At 32.1% G+C, this 17,165-nt stretch overlaps 1 protein-coding gene across 1 annotated transcript; it reads right to left on the bottom strand.

Annotated features, from left to right (window-relative positions):
• Positions 1 to 6,880: 6,880 nt before the first annotated feature.
• LOC132757936 (rho GTPase-activating protein gacZ-like) lies at positions 6,881 to 7,516 on the bottom strand. The gene has a single exon (XM_060749437.1). It carries the CDS (start codon positions 7,504 to 7,506, stop codon positions 6,952 to 6,954), a length of 555 nt encoding a protein of 184 aa, XP_060605420.1. The 5' UTR covers positions 7,507 to 7,516; the 3' UTR covers positions 6,881 to 6,951.
• Between the last annotated feature and the right edge of the window lie 9,649 nt (positions 7,517 to 17,165).

Here is a 17,165-nt window from a genome sequence, read left to right as displayed (position 1 = left end):
TCATACATTTACAGAATAATTGTGTAGAAATCAATCGAATATTAAATTCACATTGTATGCCTTTGTTGCACGTTGTTTGATCCCTTAATCAATATAATATTTTGTTTTAATTTTATCCATGAAATATGGTGCTATATCAATCAAATATATTTCATATTTTTTAAAAATAAAAATAAAATATAAATATGAAACTGGGCCGTCCCGGCTCGTGAAAATATGTGGCATTTTATCATGTTTCGTGCAAATATATTCCATATTTCACTCAAACGAAAAAAAAATACCCTCTTAATATTTGTAACATATTTTTGTTTTATTTTAAATACACACCCCGGAATAAACACAGACATAATCGCACATATGAGGTTTTAATATTCTGCCAAGAGAAGTAGAAAGTAACAGGAAATGTAAATTTCAACTCTCAACTCAAATAATTTTATTGCGTTAAACATACAATATATGTTGTTAGCACATACAAAATATCTATAGGCAGAAGACATAGATTTTTCAAGGAGCACAAAAATACTGTAAAACATTTGAATTCATAATTATGACCTGTTAGAGGTTCTGTAAAACAGGAAATGTAAATAACATATACATTGTATGTCTAATAAATATCATTTCAGGATTTGGCAATCAGTTACATTTGTAATAAAAATATCATTACATTGAAATTTGAATTGGTCCAAAAGATTGAAAGTGTGGTCAGTTTGATATGTTAACAGTGACAGGAAATAACAGTCACGATAATATAAGATAACTAGCATACATCTTGACTATCTGAAATAAAACTTGTTCACACGTCATCAAGTTTTTTAGTTTGTTTCAAGGAAAACTGAAACTAAAATATGACCATTATACATATACTGTATATATAAAGTGTTCTTTTTTTTGGGGGGGGGGGACCATTATCAACCGTGTATGAGCCTCTTCCAATTATTGACGATTTTAAGCTACAGTTATAAATTTGAAGCTGAATAACGAGACATTTATACAGCGTGTGCCTAATATATTTTTAAGTTTCTTCTACTATTGTACCACAAAAGATATATTTATATCATATGAATTTAAATATTGTGTCACGTTATTACACGCTGCAGTTTACAAGTTTCACACATTGAAATGTATATGTTGTATATGCTTTCACGCGTATGTTTTAAAATCATACTCATCGTCTGGTAAGATTTATGTTCAACTTGCTTTCAAGATGATCTGTAAGTTGTGAATACTTGCGGATAAAGCAACATAAGCAACTTAATTATACACTGTTGAAAATTATAGCATGTACAGAAAAGTTTGTATTTATAAAAAAAGTGTTTATCGATATTGTTACACATCACGCGTTTGGCAAAGTCTTTCAGTTACCAATAGTACTTGCTTATTCTCAACATTTTATTTCAGTACATGTCATTCAATATCAGGCTGCCACATTAATTAATGATCCATTCCAGTTTCATATCAATTTGATCTTAATTACCTGACATCTCTCAAACTCGTTGGTTACGCAGTTAATTACAGGTCACAGTGTCATAAGTTCAATCTCTTGAAAGATTCACTCAATGCAGACTTGTAAACTTCTGCCGATTTTGAATTAAAAGAAACTGTCCATCATTTCTCTCTGTGGCAAAAGAAGTTTTACCTTTAATACTATGCATTTTTATTCATTACTCCATTTTAATAACGAACAGCATGTACAAAGAAGCTTTGCCGATAGTTTTTCTTACAAAAAGGCTTTATGCACTGTATCAACCATTATATTGTATGTTATACACGAAACAATATAACAAAACAACGATCCTACGCGAGTAGTTGTCTAAATATTAAAATATCCTACACTCGCGGTTGTTACTCTTAAAAACGATAAGATCTATTAAATGTGAAGAAAGAAACATATTTTATCTTTTGTGAACCTTGATTTGAACATTCCTCAAGTTTTAAAATTGATGACTGTTTTATTGTATGTGTATATAGCTATATCTTATAAAAAATCTTTTATAATATGTATACTTGTGATTTCTTTTTCGCAAATGACCCTCTGGTGATTTACTATAATTGCGTTAACTGTGGCAATATCTCGTTTTGCTATCACAAAGCCATTTTGAACCTCATTTTACCATAGTTTATACCTTACAGTCTATCCTAATAATTTCACAACTTTCGAAACGTATTTGTTTTAATATAAATGAAAAGTCACATTTAAAAAACAATAGCTTTTTTCGACCATAAAGATATGAATATTTTTAAATATTAATGCCTTTTTGATTTCAAAGTTACAAAATATTTGTGCATTTTTATTCATACTTTATTTAAGAAATAATATATCCCTAACAGTAATTTTATCGCTCAATAACATCACTGTTTGGAGTTCGGATGCGAGGAATTATATCACGAGGGCGTAGCCCGAGTGATATAATGATGCGCATCCGAACGACAAACAGTGATGTTATCAAGCGATACAATCACTGATTTGGAAATATTATTTCGATTCTAACACGACATCAACAAATAAATGTTGCCGTACTTGATAGTTAAGCAAATTTGCGACTGATTTGTTTCCGTACTTATTTTCAGCGAGTCGGATTTTAAGTGGTTACGTCACGTGTATAATGATTACGTCACGTCTCTAAATATAGAACGTCAAACTGTGCATCTGTTGCAAAATAACACACACTTTCTGTTCTTCTATGTTCAACAGGGAAAAATGCGGGTCGCGTTAGAATTAATCATCAAACGTTAAACAACAAAGTATTAAAATCTTAAACACTTATTGACGCGTTCCGTTAATTGGAATAGCTTTAGACGGCAAAATAAAACGTTAAGTTAATTATATACATTAAACATTATAATTATTTTGAAAATGTATAATAACATGTAAAACTTACAGTTACTTAATTTAAACTAAACTTTAAAACATTCCTTTAGTTAAAATATTTTCAAAAGTCGTTCAGGAAATCAAGATAAGCGCAATGAATAATAACCTATGTAACGATCAATCAAGTACTGAAAATTAGTGAGGAAAATATATGTCATATGAATTTCTTTTTAATCATTAGATAACAGATCAACTGATTTGGTTGGACAAAAAGTTTCACTGCACAATCGGTACATGTTTTGGTTTACAACGTCAGTAGTCAATTGAATGATCACGCAAAATAAAACTCGATGCTACATAATTAAGGTACCTATGAAACTTAATTTACTGAATTAATTTTACATGCCTTTTCAATTTTCCAAAATGAAGATTGTGATCCTGTTTTTTGCATGCGTTTTGTTTGAAATTAGTCTTAGATTTTATTTTTCTAAACGCTGTTCAAAATAGCTCTTACCTCGGTGATAAAATTAATGTTTTTTTTTTTCGTTTCCTGATATCATTTTAAGTAAGTTTCAATTTTACTTGTATGAATATGGTATGATAGAATATCTTTTAATTTTGAACACTCTTATAATGAGTCATGAAATCAGGTTAAATCAGATTATTTTATCTTGATAGAGCAAAGTGAAACGTTGTATCTCGTAAATATGTACATTAACTTAATGGAAAAAGCGTTATAAAACATATTGCGAGGGCGTTAAATTTTAGTTCCGAAGAGTCCGTAAAACTTTCCCAAATTATGATGCTGTCCAAACATTGATACATGCACGAGTACATGATATTCTCAAAATACAGGATGTCACTTGATCAAGGTAAAGGATTACTTGTCCTTAAAAATGTTTCAATGTGCGTACGACAAAATTGGAGACACGAGCTCTACTCCCATAATGTTCCAAACCAGGCTTTTTTGCCAAATTATTTTTCTTCTTTTACTGTAAAATATTCAAGGTAAAGAAGAGAATCAAAGTGAGGCATAATTGAGATTGTTTGTGTAATCATTAAAAGGCGAGCGGTAATGCTACGCCTTAACTATTTTCATAAAGTTGAAAACCTCTTATTTAGTGCCAAGTCTGAGTTATAGACGTAAAACTAGCACCTCGCCTATTATAGATTTGACAGCTTTGTACCCATACTGCATAATTCAGTATTGTACATAGTAATTATAACTATCACAAACATGACGAAAAACTATAAGTTATATGTTCTATCAATGAAAATATCTAATTTACTTAAGGAAGAAACATTGAGGATTTAGGAAATGATAACGCATGACTTTCAATGACCGTGAAAATATGTCATATTTGCCATTTAACATTTTAAAGATCACGATATTTTGTAAAAATATAGTAACAATATATTAAGCGAGGAACATTTCATCAGTGTATCCAATGTCATTGTTTTGTTAATCTATAGCACCACAGTAACTAAAACACACACCAACAAAAAGTTCCGAAAAGCTAAAAGCTAAAATGGTTTCAGTTCATTAACATTTTTTTTTAATTGTGACGTTCAACGTTCAACGGCTACGCTAAAGCTGCACAAACAAAATTATCTTAGAATTAAGTAGCTTTTGGCTACACTATTGTGATTTCAAACACACTTATCAAACAGACAGTGAAGTGCATTATGTTTGATATTTATAAGACAAAAAGGAATATTTACAAGCAAAAAATTATTAATACACATATAGACTCAGGGAAAAACAACACTTTTATGCTTATTGTATTTAAACATATTTGTATCAATTGTCTTTTTCTAAGAATGATAAATAGAAATAAAATTTTTTTGTGACATTATACGATAAGTGATTAGTGTGCCATTGAATATGATGTGATATTCACCGGCAGATGGCATATAGATCGATGCGATAGCACACTAGTCAATAATTGTTTTATTATGTGAATATAAGAACATGAATATTAAAGAAATCAGAGAAATTACAACCTTATCATATGTACAACTTTTGCCTGTTTCGTTGAAGCGAGGGAAAAAAGACACACATGTAAGGCGTGCAATTACTATGCGAATGCTGAGCATACAAAACTAATTCATGTTTATACTCATCATTGCGGTGAATCTTTTAACTTCATGAATAATAGTAAAGTAATGATATTTTAATCAAGAAAATTACCATAAAGAACAAAACGCAACATTTCTTTTTTAAAAGCACGCGTAATTAACAGTCTACGATATATGGTCATTGAATCATTCTCAATCTATTTTTAGACTGGGAAAATCCAATTCAGCCAGTGAATATTACACTACACCCAGTGATTATGATTCGATAAAAGGTTTTGTCAACTACTTTTGGACCAATGAGACTGCAGCTATATTAAGATCATATAATAAAGTTTAATAATGCACGATTTATCGTAAGTAATCCCTCTGGTATATCGGCTTATAGTACGGTTCCTCTTACTAAAATTAAAGTTTAAGATATTAGAATTTATTATTTGCTACATATCACCCTTGGATGTTATAAAAAATTAAGTAAAGAAAATGAAAAATAAATATATTATGACATATATATGTTTCTTTTATGTCTGATATACAAATAACACCGACATAATTATTAATTGTATTACAGACCTTTCGTTATAGATCAATTTACTTACAGGAGGTGCTTAACAAAACAGCACTTCTTCTGATTATCATAGGTACGGCCTACTACTGCTGATAAAATAAATTAAATTAGACAATAAACGTTATAAATATGTCCAATAATAATTATATTTAGGGCTGCATATTTTAATTAGCATAATTCTATCCAGTGACCTGTCAGAAGTCAATATGTGATGGTTGTTGAATATGCATTAACAACCAAAATGTCGCAGACATATAAGAAGGTATGTTAAAAGTAATATACATGTGTACATTTTATATACACAAAAATACACACAAAATTGGTGCGACTAAATAAAGTATTTACAAAAAAGTGAGGGGTAAATGCTATACATTAAATGTTGCAGAGAAAGCCTAGTTTTAAAAGTAAAACTACTGGCAGATATGTTAAATCACTAAAAGTATGACTGCTTTCATAAGCAAATACACAAAAGCTGTTTGGTATACACTGGTTATGGAGTAGTATAGTTATATATTCCAGCGACAGAGCTAATGACAAACATCAGAATTACTGAAATACAATGATGTGCTCTGTATATAATATATAACACCCAATCCATAGAGGAAATGAAACAGTATTTTTTAAAAATAAATTTCAAGTTCCATTGCAAAAAAAAAAAAAATGAAGAAACAAAACGAATATTATCGTGACTATTGATTATTTGATAGTAAGAATTTCAAGTTTCTGTGCATAACTTATCTCATTTTAATGATTAACCTTTGTGAGAAAAGAATATTTAAATTAAACTTTATTAATAGTATAATACATTAATTGACACTGTTGTTTTAATTGACACTGTAGTTTTACATATGATTAACATACAAACTCAAAACTTGATATTTCATCAAAATTGAATAAGAATGTACTGTAATAAGGAAGTTGCTACAGTAAAACATACCAACATTTGTGCGTACAGTTTGGTTTATCGACCAAATACTAGGCGTACAGTAAGAAACTGGAAATATTTTATATATTTTCGGATAGATATGGAAAACTACTCTTGTATATCGTTTTGTTTTTCAAAAATAAACATGTTGGGACTTAAACTAATCGAATATCTCGTTTTAAAACGACTGATACATTATTCGTTTGCATGTGCATATCAGGTTGACGGGTTGAATTTGCAGCAGCATACAAATACCTCAATAACTTCCTCAATTCAATAAAATTTAGTATTTATTTTCACAATCATGCACAATTATAAGTTCTGATCAGCAAGCACAATGCTATTTTTCAAAAAATACAATAGACAACAAATATTTGGAAAAAAAACTATGCTCATACCCACTTTCGTTTTTCGCTCCCGTCCGCAATTAGGGCGTATCGCATGAATTCACCTCGACTTAAGGAGTATCGCACTGCTATACGTTTCGACCCCCTGGCTAATATCGGCTATCACTTCTTGTTTTTCTTGCTCTCTACTTGTCCTGCACCACCCACTTTTCCGCTGCTAAATTTCTCATCGTCTGCGCAAATTTTTATATCTTTTAAAGCATTTCTGATACTGACTTTTTGTAAATAAACCATCTATTACACAGAATCCTTTTTCGTTCAACGTATTAACGGCGAATTTGGCGATGTCAATTTCAGAAGTGTTTGACGGCATGCTTGTAAATTCTTCGTATCTAAATGGCCTATTGTCAAAAGGTACCAAATCATTAGAATCAGACTCTACGACCATGACCTCTTTACTTAAACAACTACCATTACCAGAACGTTGGTTTTCATCAACTTTACCTATATTCAAATTTTCCTCGCTGATTCCGCATATATTACTCTTTCCTTCGCCGATACCGCATTTATTACCCTTACTGTACACCATACCATTAGTACCTGTTTGTTCTTCGTATTGACTGGATTTTAATTCTTTGCAAGTTTCTTTATGTCCTTTCCAGTCTTTTAACTGGTGTTCCCGTGAGCAATAGTAAACTCGTTTACACGTCCCACATCGTTTAAGGTTTTTAGTTTCACCACAAATTTTGCACAAAATGTTTTGCGTGATGGTGTCCGCCATATTGTTTACATTCGCAACAGGTATAAAAACACTAAATGTTTTCCTTCATTTAATGCACAACTGTATTTTATCATAGACGATGAGTCTATATACATTAAGTATAATGAGAATTTGTTATGTAAAATTCGTTTTATAATAAGATAATCGATATTTTGGTTGAAGAATAAAGTTAAACATGATTAAAAGTAAGTGATTAGAGGATATTAGTTTGTTTGTTATAGATCGGAGTGTCCATCTCATTTGAAGCATTTTGTTTACAATAAAATCTTTTAATTATGGATAAAACAGCCTTTCTCATTGGTTGTTTTTTATATAGGTCAGAGGTCATTTTTGTACTATTACTCCATTCCATTTGTTGTATATTAATAAACAACCTTTTTGATTGGTTATTTCATCAGTTAGGTCAAGGGTCACTTTTGTATCATTACGCCAAACTGTATTTAAGTTCGGTTTTGGCGCCTTTTAATTACAGTTTTTGTCAAGACACGTATTTAGTCGGTTGTTTTCTTCAAATTTGCCACTCCCTCCCGCCCTTTTTGTGTTCTTTATTGTTTAGCTTGTTTAGTTCTGTATTGCATGTTTTTAATTTGTTTATGTTTCATTTTTAATTATTTCCGCTTATATATTCTATAACATTTGTTAAAGCGGTTTTGTTCCTATTCATTCTGTGTTTTTTTAATGAATAGATCATTCTATCTTTGATTAAATAACATTTACTTTCATTGATGTTGTAAAGTGTTTATGTGTAGTCCTGCATAACACTGATACATAATTTCAATTTGTAATTTGTATTTGACTTATCGTTGTTTACGTGTCTGCTAGCTCTAATAAATTGTATTATTATTATTTGAAATTGCCTTTTTTTGGTTTTGACATAATTCACCTGAGGGGTATGGCTTATATAAACAAGTCAAATAAAATTTGACTGGAAATAAATAATTCATTCTCTTATAGTAAATGAATGATGTAAAATGTTATTTATATATCCGATTTAATTGTTCGCCATCATCGTTATTCATTTTTAAACTAATTATTTATTTTGTTCATTACACACTCTTTTATTGAAAAATACACCGGCGCTAATGGGTTAGCATTATTGTCGCCTAACGTTAGATCGGAACTCATATGAAAGAACATGGAAGTTAAAACTTACTTAGGAACTTATACTTCCGGCAGAAGGATGATGTGGTGTAATGGTTAGCATACTGGACAGGCAATTCCGCGGGTGTGGTGTGCAGAATTTTTAGTGTGATGTTTTTGTTTATAATTTCCCACTGATGACTTTCTTCTTTCCATATATACATGTATTCATTAATTAGAGGTAGTGCCCTTAAAAATAATAAAAGTGTTTGCATAAGAATAATGCATATCCATAACGTATCATAAATGAACGTAGCCATGATTCTAGAAGAACAGCATGTAGTCATCATCTTTTCAGGATTAAAAACATTTCTCAGTCAGAACTATGGAGCTGTTGTCTTACTGAAACTACACACCTTTTCTTTTTCATTTGCCCACTTTATAATGGAATAAGAGAACGTTGCATGAACATCAATAAGGGGGTTGCGGAAAACTAGGGTGAGACATGTTAATTGCTAGCTATGGCTGCACTGGACTTCTCCTAGGTAGGGAGTAAGGCAACTGCATGGGGTAGGTAGTTCAAATGGTGTAAAGTCCTAGAAAAGAAGTAGAATTTATAATATGACAATAATCTAGCTTCATCCATCGAGCTGCTTTTCTTTGTATATTTTCAATTTAATATACATGTATTTTTATTTTGGTGTCGGTAGACCATACTTTAGAACCATATTCAAGCTTGGGTCTGACTAACGTGTGGTAAGCAACGGAGATAACGGACTGGGGTTTAATCTTTATGATTGTGCGTAGGTATCCTAAAGTTTGATTTGCTTTCTTTAATTTCCTGTTTACATCCCGTGTAAGGTTTTTTTTTGATATATCAACGCCGAGGTATTTACCTGAGGTAACCGATTCGAATTGGACTCCATGAAGGTAGTATTGTGTTGGGACAGGGTGTGTTCCTTTTTGTGACGTGGATAACTTGACACATGGAGGGGTAAAATTCCATATCCCACTCCAACTCCCATTTTTTTACCGATTTAGGTCATTTTTGGGGTGACTGATTGGTATGCAGATGTCAAAGCAATGTATATTGCAATATCGTCTGCAAACAAGCGTATCTGGGAATTATGTTTTGTGGGAGGTCATTTATAAATGCAAGAAACAGAAGGGGTCCAAAATCTTAGCCTTGGACGCATGAGGATACTGCGATCGGGTTTTAGCTGCAGCCATTAATCACAACTGTCTGTTATCTACAAAATCTTTGACACATCTTAAAGTTTGATCTGTGATTCCATAATCATTTTAGCAGTTCTTTCTCATAACTTTATCAGATCTACTTGCATTTTCTCATAGACTGTGGTGACCTGGTCATTTACAAACAAAACAAGTTGCTAAATACATGATATTTTCCCTGAAACCATGTCGTAGGTGGTAAATGATGTTGTGGCTGGTCAAATGTTTCATGATAGAAGAGGAAATTATGTGTTTCATAACCTTACATATATTAAGAAAAGTGGCCTATAATTGGCAGGGATTTACCTAACGCCTTTCTAGAAGATTCCATTTCCATTTGGAAGGCAAGAAGCCTTGATCGATGGATTTTGCAAAATAACCTCTAGGATTGGAGAGAACGCTTTAGAAAGAGTTGAGAATTTTTCGTTATATTTTATCAGGCTTTATGGGGTTTAGGTTATTGCAGTTTCTCCATCCCTTTTGCTCCTGTTTGGATATCTGGCATAGAAGGGACAGATTGACCATTCTCATGGTTTATTTTATTGAAGGACGCAAGGGATTAGGGAGATTTGAGGCTAAAAACTGACTGAAATTTTTGTACTTTAATGGGGGGAACAGCAAATATTTCTTGTTTTAAATGTTAAATAAATAAGTACAGCTTTTAAGTAATAGGTTTGTTACCATTTTAGGCATCAATGTAACTCTAATTTAGGAATGTTTTCGAGATACTGGTTATAAACCTCTTTAACCTTTTCCGCACTAGATGTTTTATATCAGGAAACTTTTTAATATCAGAACATGGTCCTGATTTTTTTAACCTTTTTAAAGCCCCGTTTTTCTTTTTCTGCTCAGTCTCATATTGATTGACCCAGGGAAGGTGATCCCTTATTGTAGTTTATTTGTTTTTTATTGTCCTGGTCGAGGGAAGTAACCACTGCGAGAATTGAAGATTTAGTCAATACCGTCATGGTGCATAAGAATATGTGACATAAAATACAAAATTGTGAACATTCTAACAACCGGAACACAGAAAAATATACATAAAAAAACATACATAAAAACATGAGAATGAGCGACAATAACATTGTACCCATAAAATACAGATATGAGTTTGTTCTAAATAATAACCAAATATTATGCTTCATTAACAAGATTTCTAGTAGACTAATTTACAGCATTACACTTATTATTTGCATGTTGTAATTATTTCTTTACAAAATAAAGCAATTTCTTTAATGTGATTTGATGTCACTATTCATAAGCTCTTCAAATTTCAATACATTAGGATATCTATAATAATACGGTTCAATAAATCTACGTGTACTATTACCAAAGTGTGAACAATAAAAGAGATAGTGAAATTCGTCATCCAGTTGGCTTGATTACATAAAGTACATAAACGTAAATTTCTTTCTATTTTTAGGAATCTACCTTTCTTAATTTTCATTTTATGATTCATACATCTAAATTTTAACAAAGCTGAAGACAGTTGCCAAGTAGTATGTTAGAATAATCTTCGAATACAAACTCTGATTTATATAAACATACATATAACATATACAGAGTGTGCAGTCTTATATGAACTATTACAAATCTTATTATCTTTACTATTCAAAAGCTTACGCCAGAAGTAAATAATTCTACTTTTTATTTGTAAAGATATCGGAGTTACTTCAAGGTCACCATATAACAAACAATTGGGAGTACTTTGCTTGAGGTTAAGTATCATTTTGCAAAATTAAAGCTGAAACTGATCAATACATTTTAAATTTTCTATTCCCCAGACTTCAGAGCCATGGCAAATGATCAAAACAATCATTGTATTATACAAGTGGATCTGTAGATCTACCGATATTAACAATTTTCTAGCTTTTTTATCAGACAGAACATGATCAATTAGACGTTTTTTTAGTTTAGCAAATTTACCAGTTTTCATGATAAAAAAAATCATGTACTAATTCTAAGTTCTCATTATTAAAAGAAAATTGAGATGCATCTTCCATACCATTCCTGTCCCTAGAAACCCTAAGCCAACATCATTTACATTCTGATTATGCTTACTAAAATGCTTATAAAATACCTCACTAGAAATTTTATTCAAAACAGTTTTCCTTTCGCTTGAATATTTGTCTAAAAGAGCTCAGTAAGATTTAGGATCCGAGTTTTGTAAACCTTTAACTTTTTGTGAACCTCAGCATGAATTGACCTAAACTTAACATGGACTTCCTTTTTGTAACGTTTACAACTTGTTATCAAAGTTCCATAGTTTGTAGTGAAGTGAAACCTTCTATATTAACCCTTTGCATGCAAATACTGTTTGCAATACATTCTACAACTTATCAAACCAGGGTTTGCTATGATTAACAAACACATTACTTGTCATACCCTTTTTACTAGACAGTTTTTGCTTTAGAAAACCACATTTATCAGCAGCATCCGGAATGATTCTTGAACATTTTTCAGTTAAGTCATTAACAATAACTTCACTATAATTTTTATTAACATGCAAGTCAGACAGTTGCACATGAATATCATCTATGACATCATTATCAAATTCTTTCATAAATTGTGGAGCTTCTTCATTGACCCACATTGGTTTAACACATTGATCCTCATCAACTATTTCAATATCTTTATCTGTAACATTTGACAAACATGAAATAGAATTAGACGAGTCAATACAAAATTCAGTAGGGCGATGTACATCTGAATATAGAGGATCATAATTCAAAATATCAAAGTGCTTTACTCTTGGAAAATTTTCACCCGAAAATAAAACATAATCGATAACATTGCCAGATATGCTGGAAAACCCAGGTCAAGTAAATTGTTACGATTTAATGCATCAGTTATATCATCTCTAAAGTTGTCTTTTACGGTGTAATTCTCAAAATCAGTAAAATCAGACAAAATGTCACTTCTGGCATTAAAATCACTAACAATACAAAAAGATGCGTTATCATATAAAAAAAGTAATTTCTACAATAGAATTTTCTAAAGAATAGAAAATTTCAAGCGTACTATAACGTGGCCGATCTGGGGGAATATACACAATTCCAAAATACAATTATAGTCGTTGTTTTTTTTATTTAAACCAAAGAAAGTTTTCACAACTCAAATCAAGAAAGCAAATAGAATCAGTATAGAATTTTTTAAAACAACGCCGACGACCCCAGATTTACGCTTAGCACCAGATCTGTTTATACCCTTACAAGAGTAAGCATTAATATCAATTTCATCAAATTGATCAAGTTTTGTTTCTGCGACACATAAGATGTCATACATATAAATAAAACTCATGAAGTCCGGGTTTCTCAATTTCATGCTTAATCCACATACATTTATAAAAACAACTTTGATTTGCTATTTATAATCAGAATTGATTGTTAAGCAGTATCATTTAGATGTTATTAGTATCAAAAAGAAAACAATAAGCATGGTCACATCTTTTATACATTCATTAGTTAAAGAAATACCCTCACTAGTCAAACAAGAATAAGAACTGTGAACATTACAAAATTTGGCATTATTCTGCAGTGAATAAGAAGAATAACTATCTTTAAAGTTTAAATTATATATATAAAATACATGTTTGATACATATATAGTGATTATTTAAGATAATTTATGTTTTTGAAATTAAAGAGAACCCGACTGCATTGATGAGAGCGTTCAGCTGCAACTGAATAGATATCGCGTGTAATATCTAGCTGTTCAGTGCATCCAGGCCACACCACGGGGGTGCGCGCTCTTCATGGCCCATCTTTTTTCTTTTCTTTTTCTTTTCTTTTTTTAGCAATAAAATATATTGCAGGTTTAGAGATATTTGGTACACAAATTATGTATGTACATCAACCATTTATTACAAGACATTAGCACAAGCATTTTATATATCTGCACGTGATTGTCGTGCATAACAATTTACTAATAAAATCGTATTTTTCAAAATCTATGATCGGACATCGCTGCTATGTTATCTAACTCAAGGGAAAATTTAAACATTGAAAATATACAATATGAATTAAAAATTTAAAACTCACTCAAATATCTTTTTTTTTCATAGACTTCTGAAATTCATGCAAATTATTTAGGGGTTGTTCTCATCTTTGTAATGAAATCTGATTTGATTTCGGTAAATTAATGCAACACATTAATAACAAGGGAAGTAATCATGATATAATTTACATATCCGCTATAACATCATCATTTTTTATAATTAAATATTATTTTCCTTTGTTTATGGTTCAGTTTGAATGATATTATATTAATTAATTAAATAAGATCTATTAACATGTTTATTTTAACTTTTACAAGCCGATTTCGGTATGGTAACATATATTTCGGTTCGTTTAGTATATAATCTTGATATTTAGATATCTGTATCTGTATCTGTGTGAATACGTAGGAGGACCACTTCTGGTATATGTCCTACGGGGGAGTGGAGGAACTCTAGTCGAGTTTCTGAAGGGCTGATTTGAAGCCCCCTATTGTAACTGCATGCACAACTGAATCTTCCAGATGGTTCCAATCCTCAAGTGTTTTCACAAAGAAGGAGTTTTTAAATTGATTTGTTTGTGCGTTTATAGTTTTAAATGATCTAGTGTTATTGGCTACTCTTATAATGTTTGTGGTTTCACAGTCACTGAATCTCTTTGGTTTAATTAAGCGTCCTTCAACTTTCTGAGTCAGGTATTTATCAGGGTCCACTGCTGGCACCATACCCCCTGCTATCTTGTAGAGCATTACAAGGCGGTTGTAGGTCCTACGGTCTTGTAGTGAGTCGAGTTTCAAGCTGGTCAGCATATCTGTAACACATCCTGGTTTTCTTGACTTGTAGTCATTCATAATGAATCTTGCTCCTAATCTTTGTATATTTTCCAGTTTATCAATATCTTTTTTCAAGAACGGGTCCCAGATGATTGAAGCGTATTCTATTTTCGAACGTACAAGGGCTATAAAGGCTGTTTTTCTACAATCTAGAGGGCAATGTTTCAAATTTCTTCTAAGAAAGCCCAAGGTTGAACTTGCTTTTTTACATATATTTGTAATATGGTTGGTCCATGTCAGATCGTTGGAGATAAGTACACCAAGATAAGGATTTGAGTCCACGTGTTTTAAGATAGTATTATTGAGTTCATAGAAGTGTGATGTCTTGTTTTTGATGCTCAGTATATAGCATTTACCAGCGTTGAACCTCATTCCCCACTCTGACGCCCAGTTCTCAAGGCTTTTAAGGTCTTTTTGTAAAGTTATGTGATCTTTGTGGTTTTCAATTTCTCTATAGAGGAGGCAATCGTCTGCGAACAGTCTGACTTGTGATTTAACGCTTAATGGTAAGTCATTTATGTGACAAAGGAACATCAGTGGTCCTAGTACAGTACCTTGGGGCACGCCCGATTCAACATGGGTGCTCTTGGAATGTTCTCCCTCGACTACTATATTCATTGTTCTCTCTTTCAAGAAGGACGACAGCCAGGTTAGTAGTTCTCCTTTTATTCCATAGTTCTCTATTTTCCAAAGCAGACGATCGTGGGGGACGGTATCAAACGCCTTGGAGAAGTCCAGAATGGCGACGTCTACTTGCTGTTTTCTTTCGAAAGATGAAAGTAGGTCATGCATGGTTACTAGTAGTTGTGTTTCTGTTGAAAAACCAGAGCGAAAACCGTGGTTAAGTGACGTTAATATACGATGTTTTTCCAGGTGTTTAAGTAAGTGGCTGCATATGATGTGTTCTAAGATCTTACTTGGAACTGATGTAAGACTCACTGGTCGATAGTTTTCAGCTGAGTGCCTGTCGCCTTTCTTGAAGACTGGGGTAACGTTTGCATCCCTCCAATCCCTTGGGAGTTCACCCGTGTCAATAGAGAGCTGGAAAATGCAACTTAGGCCATTCGCTAGTTCATTTGCACAGTTTTTGAGAATTATGTTTGGTAGGTTGTCTGGGCCATTTGCTTTGTTAATGTTTATGTCTTTAAGTAGTTTCAGCACACCATCTGGTTTTATAGTAAGTTTACTTATAGTAGGGTATTTGTTTTTCTCTTTCATCTCAGGTAGATAATTACTGTTGTCTTTGGTGAATACTGATTTAAATTGTTCTAGTAGTATTTCTGCTTTGCTTTTAGAGTCCGAGAAGAGATTTCCTTTCTTCTTTAGGGGAGCAATCCCAATGTTGTCCTGTTTTTTCGACTTGATGTAGTTCCAAAATGGTTTAGAGTTTTTCTTTTCCATACCCTCAGTGATGATCCTGTTTACGTGGTCCCATTCAGCCCTGCGCATATCCCTCTTGCATTCTTTTTGGAATTGTTTGAATTTAGTCCATGATCCTGTTTTCTTTGCTTGTTTATAAAGCCTACCTTTTTTCTTTAGATTTTTTAAGGTTATGGTTGAGCCAAGGTAGTTTGTTGATGTGTCTTTGAATTTTCGATGGTACATTCTTTTCAATACTAGAATGAATTCGGTTTTTGAACAATGTCCTTCAATTCTGTTTTTCCTGTATGAGACATAGTCTGTATCTCCTCGGACAGCTCGAGGCAGTCTTTTTTTATGGTTTCCCAGTCAGCTTTATTATATTTGTAAATTTTCCTAGGTTTCTTTTTTATATACGTGGGTTTGATTTCAGTGTCAATGACTACCATGTCGTGGTCTGATATGCCAGGTACGTTAGAGGATGCTTTCACAAGCGATGTATTTGTAGTAAAAGTCAGATCTAATAGGTTTCCTTGTCTTGTTGGTTCTCTGTGGATCTGTGTGAGATTGTGTTCTGATGTTATATCAATCAATTGTTGCTGTACAGTTCTGTCTTGGGCATCTTTGGTATTAACCCACAGCCTATCCCATTCAATATCTGGGCAGTTAAAGTCACCACATAGTATAATTTCTTTTGGTTTACCTTCATTTATCAAGTCGAGTGATTTTTTCAGGTTATTTATGTCTTTAATGTTCCTTTTAGGCATATAGAAGGTGCTAACGTATATAGTTTTTAAGGATTTTACACATATTTTTGCCACTGAAAGTTCACAATCCGTCACAAATTCAACACATTCTGTGGAAGATAAGTCAGTATGTATGGCTATAAAAACACCACCTCCTTTAGTTTCTCTGTCATTTCTATAGATAACGTAGTTTTCAGGGAATATTTCTGATGATTTAATTGCATTTAGTGTTGGGTTTTTGCCTGGTTTTACTCCATGGAGCCAAGACTCTGTTCCACAGATTACATCTGGTTTTATATAGTTCACAGCAGCTTTAAATTCCGAGGTTTTATCACGAATACTCCTGCAATTAACGTTAAGGATACGAAGGTTCTGTTTCTTTGGTAAGTTATATGGGTCCTCATGTAGAGTTGAT

Source organism: Ruditapes philippinarum, unplaced genomic scaffold (assembly GCF_026571515.1).
Source record: "Ruditapes philippinarum isolate M1 unplaced genomic scaffold, ASM2657151v2 ctg730_1_1_1_1, whole genome shotgun sequence".
In the NCBI taxonomy this organism is placed as follows: domain Eukaryota; kingdom Metazoa; phylum Mollusca; class Bivalvia; order Venerida; family Veneridae; genus Ruditapes; species Ruditapes philippinarum.
The sequence above is the reverse complement of the archived record's forward strand: the minus strand, read 5'-3'. Positions and strand labels throughout refer to the sequence as shown.